Below are 10,000 nucleotides of genomic sequence, written 5' to 3' on the forward strand. Positions count from 1 at the left end.
GCTATTCTGTGTCTGTAAAGTTCATGAGTGAGTTTTCACTTAGGTTTTCATCTCTCTCTCTCTCTCTCTCTCTCTCTCTCTCTCTCTCTCTCTCTCTCTCTCTCTCTCTCTCTCTCTCTCATTGGGTATATTTTCCAATGCACGACGATTTCCGTACAAATTATTTGCACAGCGCCAGTCCCAATTTTTCCTTCGTTTTTCCACAGTATATATCGTTCAGAAAGTCAGTGTTCAAGCGAAGGATAGTAAAGCATTAATTTTGACAAAATAAAGGTTGATAGATGGTACCCTGTTGTATGGTTATTACATCCATTCACACGCGCTCATTATATATATATATATATATATATATATATATATATATATATATATATATATATATATATATATATATATATATATATATATATATATATATATATATATATATATATATATACATATATATATATATATATATATATATATATACATACATACATATATACATATATATAGATATATATATGTATATATGGATATAGATATATATACATATATATACACATTATATATATACAAATATACATAATGAGCGTGTGTATGGATGTGTTAACAACCCATACAACAGTTAGGGTTCTAAGACAGTGAAATGCTGTGGAAAATACAAGCCATTTGAAAAATTCTGGTGAATTATCACTAATTTATTTTTGTATCAAGGTTTACAATATCTTTCAAAATACTAAATATGTATATGTAGTTTGTGTAATATATATATATATATATATATATACCTAACCTGATATTGAATAATATTACCAAGGCAAGATAGAACGTTCTGTTTTGCAAGCTTTCGAGGTGTGTAACCTCATCATCTGGCTGAATTATTAACAAAACATAAAAATCGTTGACTATACAGTAAACTGAATTGTCTTACCAGAACTTATCATACTGGGCAATATATATATATATATATATATATATATATATATATATATATATATATATATATATATATATATATATATATATATATAATATAATATATACATATATATATATGTTATATATATATATTTACATATAATGTATAATGTATATGTGATATGATATAAATCACGGTGTGATAAAAAATTTCATACATATACATATTTAATGTGCTTTGAAAGATATTGTAAACCTTGATAAGGTTCCTATGCTTGATGAGGGTTCGTAAGCAGTTACCTGTATTTACAGCGTAAGGGAAAGGCCCCTGCATAAATTAAATGCAGGCAAATGGGCTTTTCCTTTAGAGAGTAAATGGAGAAAAGACCTTTTCATATAAATTAATTGGAAAGCACCTTACCCCACGTAATCATTGCCTCTGAAAGGAAACTGCTTCGCTTTCAACATTGCAATTTAAATCGTTGCATTTTCTCTCTATTAACTTTTCTTTTTCTTTCGTACAGAACTTTTTGCCCTGCCGTTTTTCTTTAGATTTAATATTTTATCTGATTTATTCGTTCACTCAGTCGCATAATTTATATTTTATTCAATAAGTTTCGGGTGGTATTCTTATGAAAGTTTTCATGACCTTCTCTACCAAGAGAATCAGAACTCGTTTTCGTTTCTTTTGCATAAAGTTGACAAAGGTTACTTTAAATAGTTGTAACATGCTAGATTTTGTTTTGATTAGCATTATTTCTCAGTCAGTCTTCAGTTTTAGTTTGTGAGACGATAACCGAAATACTAAAATTCAGAAGTAGATTCGATTAAAGAGATAGCTGGGGTGTTACTGGCGTTGTTTTTACTGTATTCCTACACCATTACTGTATTTTTACGTCCCAGAACATGTCGTGCAATTGGAACTTCAAAAGTTCAAGCGAAGGTGCATTGCATTGCTACCCTAATACTATTCTCCTCGCATTTCAATACATTTTTGTCTATTTGTTAATTTATTAGTTTCTTTTCTTCAAGTGACTGGTATTGCTTCTTTCTGTATTTCCCTTTATCTCTTACTTCTTCCTAGTGAACGACTATTCTTTGGAAGCTTGAATTTCAAGTCAGTGGTCCCTGTGAGCTTGTCCCATATGAATAGGTTTCATCTTCTGAATGATGATAATAATAATAATAATAATAATAATAATAATAATAATAATAATAATAATAATAATAATAATAATAATAGTATGAGACTTTGTCAAAAATCCTTAATGTTAGCTATAAGTTTTCATGAATCTGGTCGTTTTAACTATTTTTGTTAGTGCGCCGAGAGACTTCTGTTAACATTCCTCGCTGTTAGTTAAGAGTCTTTCTAAATCTGTTCGTTTTTGATTGTTGGAAAACGCCTAGAAAAAAGCGAAAAATTCATATTTTTTGCTACGAGGGCTTTTGGAGAAGTTCTATTTTTAACAGTTATCATTCCAGCACTTAAACCCTGTTCTTCAAATTCCACACCGTTAGCTACAGCGCTTTTTGGTTCCGTGCTAAGCTGATAAAATGTTGGTCAAAAATGTCAAAGGTCCTTATTGCCTGTTATAACATATTCATGGTCTCTTCCTAATTAACTAATATTATTTCAGAAATGACAGTGTTTGTCTGATTTTATCCTGCTAGCTATACTGCTTCTTAAGTCTCTTCCTTTTAATATTCCGTTACCAGCTTTTAAGATTTTGAATATGAATATATGCAATGCAAAAACGTCGAAGAATAATATGACGGCGGGAAGTGTTTCTCTCTGAGTGGTCACTGGTCAAGTGGCGATGCCATTTCTATTCTCGTGAAATTTCCTGGAGATCTTGACACCTTCACAATAGGTCCGGTTACGAATAGCGAGAAAGAAAAACGTTATATGATTTTGAGAAAACTGCTTCCTTTCTTCGGGATCGGGGTGTTCGTAAGGTTTATTCTCCGGTCTTACCTTAATTTTGATTTTATGCACATTTTGGACATCGAATAGCCTTTTTACTGCTGGTTCCAGCTTGGGGTAATGTCTTTCCCGAATTTTAATAAATCTCTCTCTCTCTCTCTCTCTCTCTCTCTCTCTCTCTCTCTCTCTCTCTCTCTCTCTCTCTCTGTGACATCTGCTTCTGACTGAATCCAAGTCAACAAATTCCAAACCAGTGTTAGTAATTTTTTCATTTTTTCAATATTTTCTTTATTTTTTTAATAATCAGTCGATGATGCTTTTGTTCCAAACTATTCGTATTATGATGAGTGATGTAATGAAGATTAAGATCCACTGTAATTTTTGCCCTCAAAATATATCAGAATTAATTGAAGTGTTTATGCTTGAAATAACAGTAAGAGCATTTTCTGAGTTTGACCACGATGCTGGAACGACTGGAAATTATCCTTTGTCGACTTTTAGGAGAATCAGTCATTGCTTCCTCTGCAGTTAGAGAGCAAAACAAGTTCTCTCTCTCTCTCTCTCTCTCTCTCTCTCTCTCTCTCTCTCTCTCTCTCTCTCTCTCTGAAAGCCATAAATTCCGCTCGTCCCATCTGGGATTAATTTCGTGTTACCATTTCTCTTACTTCTTTTCAAATCTCGCGTTGTTCATCATAATCATTTGCGCTCATTACCGTCCCGTTCTAATCTCTAGCGCATTCCATCCGCTCATTAGCTATTTTTATGTTACCATTCGTTAATATGCATTCCTTGAACCCCGCATTACCATATTTCAGGCAACCGTAATTATCATACATTCTCATATCTTCCTTCCTTTCCCTCCCGCTTTCTCATTGTTGAATCCTTCATTATCGTACCCTGACACCTTAATCGTCTCAGCCCCAAAGTCCGTGATCGTCGTACTCCCGACTCATAATTGTCGTACCTTTTGATCCGCGTAACACTTTAGTGCTCAGTAGAGCGGAAAACGATATTCTAATTCATCCAGTTCCTGTGGGAGACTTGAGACAGACCGGGTTTTGAAAGCCGATCTCCTCGGCGGTCCCTGACGATGTCTGTAACCCATTTCGCCCGACGATTTCCATTTTCGCCTGAATTAACGCAGCCAAGCGACAGGTTTTAATTGCTGGTTCACGTAACAACATATTTCAAGCATAAGTCGCATTCGAGCATCGTGCCTGAAAAGTCCCTGCCCCGATAGACGTTGCCTGCTATAGTCTTATGCATGTGCTTGAGGGTCGGTATGGCCGTGGTTTGGTTTCATTTTTCCACGCTTCATTTGTCTTCTATAACATTTCTTTCAATTTCCTGCTACACATTGAGAGAGAGAGAGAGAGAGAGAGAGAGAGAGAGAGAGAGAGAGAGAGAGAGAGAGAGAGAGAGAACCTGTTCCTCATTAGTTCCAGGTTTTTTCACTTACTTGTGAAAGGAAGTCTAAGGAATGTCAATAAAATCTTTGCGAACGAATCCCCCAGTTAACGCTGTCCTCTGTTGTTGAGGCGATAAATAGCAGAGATGGAGAGATATCGCATCAAGAAAGCTAGGAAAACATTTAAGAAAAAGGTTTATCATAGAGGCTTACCTATCTATCTATCTATCTATCTGTCTGTCTATATACATATATATATATATATATATATATATATATATATATATATATATATATATATATATATATATATATATATATATGTGTGTGTGTGTGTGTGTGTGTGTGTGTGTGTGTATGTATATAAACATACACAAGCAGTTAGGTGTAGTAAAATGAACATTTGACATTCTTCCCTAGATAATTCTTATAAGATTTCTTCCAGCTAATATATAGTTGTTTTTTTACGCCATAACACAAACATTGGCACATAAAATTTATCTATTGATTTATTTTATTTGTTCAATTATTTTCATCTACCTACCCAAACTTTTATCCAATTACTTATAGACATGCCTAACAGTATCTCCATGTATAGCTCATTTTGTATGGATAGCATTTGATTGCTCAAGATTTGTATCCTAAATTTTCCTTATCCATTCTGTATTTTACCATTAATTTATGTATATTCATGTTCATCTATCATTCTCCAAGTTAATTCAAATGACCATTTGCGAATTTTGAATATTTTTATAAAAAGAATTTGTTGTACATGGTTACTTTATATGTGCTACGAAATTTTAATACATTTTTATAAAAAGTAAACATATTTGTCATTTTTCAAAGTATGTATCGGTTGAATAACTTTATAGTTATCAGTTATTTTTTGTATTGGAAATAACTGAAGTTCCTCGTAACTTTCAAAATGAGCAAACAATTGATATTATATATATATATATATATATATATATATATATATATATATATATATATATATATATATATATGTGTGTGTGTGTGTGTGTGTGTGTGTATGCTTAGTGTATATAGGTAATGTATGTAATTTGAAATAATGCGTACTTATCAGTTGTAAATATTATTAATTCAGTTGTAGACATTACCATTAGTTGATTACCGCACAATAGTGAAAATGATTGATCAAAAGTGAAACATACAAATATCAACAAATTCAAATATAAGTGACTGGAAAATGAATTAGTTATATCCAATTGGATCAGGATCTTTTAACATGATCCATTATTTTTTTTCCTTTGTGTAATCCTGAAACTACTTTAGATCCCTTCCGTAGTGATGGCCTTTGTTTCTCTGAACAGACTCATTTCACAGTTGGCTGACTAAACGTTATTTAAAAGTGTTTATGTAGTGATTGTTAGTATTTCATAAGATAAATACTGTAGGATATGTGAAATCATTTTTTCCTTTCACCCTACTACCTATGTAATATGCTCAGTCTTTTACCAGAAGCCCGCTGGATTATTGCTTATTAAAGTCTTAAAATCTAGTTGTAAATTGTGAAACGGTAGGTTTCTTATTTCAAAATACTGATATGTGGAATAAACAACCTCTTACATACATGGCGTATGTGTACATGTACGAGTATGTATCTAAATATGCCCCCTTGTCCCCTTCCTGCTAACTCCCTCATTTGATTCCCGCGCCTTCTCCCTTCCCTCTTGAAATCTCTCCATCCCTCTCTACAATCCCTGGTGCCAGACTCGTCATCCGTGTCGGAAAATCCAGGCGTCTGCCTTCGCATAATCATCAGAGTCCCTTCTTTGCTTCCGGATTTGGTCCCGTCTCCCTTTTTATATTCAGGAGCCGTTAGTCCTCCGGATCAAGCTCCCAGTTCTGTCTTTGCCATTGGCCATTTTTATCCCAGGTAGTTTGTGCTGTTTCTCAGTTTCGTCTACGCTTGTTTTCCTTATAGTTTACGAGTTTCTAACACAGTAGTTTCCCTATATAGATGGAAGTTTGTTTTAACGCTCAACCTTCCGTTTTATGCTCAGAGACTGACAGTCCTCCTCTAGAATAGTGCCAAGTTATGCCTTCTCTCTTGACTTTATTTCAAGTTTTGTGTTTTCTCAATTTCGCTGATGGAATTTTCCATATATTTCATTGGCTTTTACTGTCATTTTTGGCTTATATAATAATAAAGTGTGATTGCTTGTTTACTTTGCCTGGTGTTTTGCATTTTTTCTCAATTTTGTTGACTCATACTGTTTATGAAGGTAATAGTATTTCAGTCACGTTGTATTTGCTTATATATCAGGGAATGTAATTGTTTTACTAATTGTTTACTGCGTCTTCCTCATATTCTGAAGCTGTAGGGCCTTGTCTAAATAGTACGTCCAGTTCAGTGTATGTTTTCGACTATTTCTTCAAGGTGTTCTGTGCTGCTTCTCAGTTTACGTAATGGGTATTTTTTTTTATTTAATGAATAAGTTTAGGACTTATTACCATGTGCTTTTTGTTGGTTCTCAGTTTCACTGACACATCATTTTATGTAGTTTTTATAGACATGTTTTACCGCCTGTAGAATGAAAGTCATTGTTTTAGTTTAAATGTCGAATTGTTAAAGTTATCTCGTAAATTATTTCCAAGAATTTTGGAGTTTCTCAGTTTCACAGATACTGAAATATTGTTTGCTTGATTGGTTCTTAAGAACGGTTTTTTGTATACTTTTCACTGATTGCCGTCATTTCATTTAGTGCTTACTTTGTCTCCTTTTATGACCTCGAGTTCCTCCTCTTGACTAACATCCATAGTCATCACCAACAACGGTCATAATCATCGCCATTATTACCATCATAAATCATCGTTAAGTCTAAATTTTATTCTTCGTTCTTACAGCTGTCTCCTCTATGCCAGCTTCCATCTGCCTCTCTCTCTCTCTCTCTCTCTCTCTCTCTCTCTCTCTCTCTCTCTCTCTCTCTTTTTCTTCTCCTCGCCTCCTTGAACCATTACTCCTCTGCTCTTCATTCTCTGGCAATTTTGCCCCGACTGTATTCATCCGTTCCCGGGTAACCCGAGTAGGAAAAATGGAGAACCCAACTCAGCATTACATTCACTTGTGCTGACAGTTATCATGTTTATGAGGGAGAATGTCCAGTAGTGAGGAACCTTGTTTGTGAACGCGAATGCCCACTGGTACGGAACCCTGTTTGTGAGCAAAAATGTTTAGCTGGAAGATACAGCCGTAGCGAAGGGTCCCTGGAAGTTTTTTCTCTGATTAAATGTAAGCTGGACTTTCGTCATTTCACAGGAGTGCATAAGTCACATATTCGTTTTGCTTGACGTCATTCTTTTTCTTTTGTCTGTATACTCCTCGAGCAGCAGAAAGTTGGGTATAATAATTTGCATTTTCGAGAATGCCTTCATGAATAGGGAAATGGATTCGCACTGGATGTAAGGATTTTTTTTTTTTTTTTTTTTTTTTTGCGTGTAATAAAGGCTCCCATTTCCAGCATTGCCTTTCCAGAATTCTATTGAATGCTGCTCATGGTACGAGGACAATGGTATTCATGCATTTCTTATTTAAATAAATTTATAATTTCATATTAGATTTGTATATTAACAGATAAATAGTGGATTTTCTAACAGATTATATGTATGTATTATTGTAACGACCAGTTCCCTGAATGGTTTAGAGTTCAGTTTAAATACGTAACATGCTGGAGCAATTTTCGTTGTAATTATTAAATTTTCTGTACTTCTGTGTGTAATTATTGCAGTCCCTTTTGTACATGTTATGTATTTGCATGTGTAAGAATATTTATTCTTGTTTTAATAAAGCTCTACTCTCAGCGAATAAGGGTCTGTAGTGCCCTTCTTTATTCTGCAGTTACAGCTGCTGATTAATAACTACAATTGATTTTTGTTAATAGGAGAGCTGCAATATTCATTACGATCACTAGAATAAAATAGTAGTTTTGGACTGGCCCTTTCTTCTCCACATGTTATATCTGTTTAAGACTTTGAACTGAAGAATATTATTATTATTATTATTATTATTATTATTATTATTATTATTATTATTATTATTATGAGAACCACCTAACATTATTAGGTGAAACTATTTATTAAAATCGAGCCATTTCTCAGTTATATCTACGACCGGATTTTGCCCTTATGGGAGTTCCTCGTTGGACGTGTCGGTAGAGTTCTCGGCTAGCACCCTGCTAAGCCCGAGTTCGAGTCTCCGTCCGATGAAGAAGTAGAGGAATTTATTTACGGTGATAAAAATTCATTTCTCGGTATAATGTGGTTCGGATTCCACAATAAGCTGTAGGTCCTATTGCTAGGTAACCAACTGGCTCTTAGCCACGTAAAATAAGTCTAATCCTTCGGACCAGCCCTAGGAGAGCTGTTAATCAGCTCAGTGGTCTGGTTAAACAAAGGTATACTGTACTTAACTTTTTCCCTTATTGGAGGAGTAAGATATTTTTTCTCTACTAAAGTAGCAGTTTATTGATATATTTTTTGTTTCTTTTGCTGCAGGCGACAACGAGTTCGAGCAAAGCGACAAGCATCCACCAGCACAGGCAGCCGCTGTGTAGGCCTATACAAGAGATTCCAGCTTTGCAACACTGAGGTAAGAAGAACGTGTATGTGTGTGTGTGTGTGTGTGTGTGTGTGTGAGAGAGAGAGAGAGAGAGAGATTTCTTGGAGGCATTGCAAAAGAAAAATACTGTCATTGGTAGTACTTCATGGGTGTAACCTAAGTCATAGTAAAAAAAGAACGGAATAGCAAGGCTCGTCTTAGGTCAGAGCTAATCCCAACGCAAATCCAGTTTTTGGAATTGTTGTTATGAACTGACATGGTTAGTTCACAGAATACCGGAATCGGTAACAGTGACCAGGTGTTGAAAAATGGCACTGAGCAAGGAAGTGGGACACCTGATATGAACAAAAATAATTCAATTGCAGAGAGAACACGTAATACAGCAATAAGTAGCAGTGAAGTCATAGATAAAACCGTAATGCATGGAAGGAGTGAAATAGAGTGCCTCGTATGAAGGAAATTGATCTTTATGAGAATGTAAAGTTAAGTAGAGATTAATGATGATTGGACGGTGAGAAACAATATGACAACTGTTCGTGCTGTTTGCTATCGAGGAAATGCTGCATTTTGTTGTTAATTGTGATTTGGTTTTACAGAATTCATCTAAACCTTTTCATAAATGTATTTTGAGATTTATGAACTTCTACCCCTTATGCATAAGGAAGGTTTCTATTTTTTTTAGCATTTTATGGTGTTGCTCATAATGCACTTCATATTTAATCGAAATAATAGTAGACGCATTAACATGTATCATTAGTTGCAGGGTAGAGAGGAATAAGATAGAAGAATTATTTTTTTACGTGATTAAGGTTGCACACATACACATACATATATATGTATATGTGTTTATATAATATATATATATATATATATATATATATATATATATATATATATATTATATATATACAGTATATATATATAAATATATATGTACATATATATATATATATATATATATATATATATATATATATATATATATATATATATATATATATATATATATGTATATAGATACTGTATATATATATATATATATATATACATATATAAACATACATATATATATATATATATATGTATACATATATATATATATATATATATATATATATATATATATATATATATATATATAATGTATAGATACTTTATATTTGATGAATAGAACAACAGACAA

The 10,000-nt window shown here is 33.4% G+C and overlaps 1 protein-coding gene across 10 annotated transcripts in view; it reads left to right on the forward strand.

Annotated features, from left to right (window-relative positions):
* The window catches only part of LOC136839462 (thrombospondin type-1 domain-containing protein 4-like), a 795,787-nt gene that overhangs the window by 721,254 nt on the left and 64,533 nt on the right, over nt 1-10,000 (forward strand). For all 10 annotated transcript variants that reach the window (XM_067105522.1, XM_067105530.1, XM_067105532.1 and 7 more), the window contains one exon: nt 8,754-8,847. In XM_067105522.1, coding sequence (XP_066961623.1) covers nt 8,754-8,847 — 94 coding nt within the window. The remainder of the gene's footprint in view (nt 1-8,753; nt 8,848-10,000) is intronic.

Source organism: Macrobrachium rosenbergii, chromosome 6, assembly GCF_040412425.1.
Source record: "Macrobrachium rosenbergii isolate ZJJX-2024 chromosome 6, ASM4041242v1, whole genome shotgun sequence".
Taxonomy (NCBI): Eukaryota; Metazoa; Arthropoda; class Malacostraca; order Decapoda; family Palaemonidae; genus Macrobrachium; species Macrobrachium rosenbergii.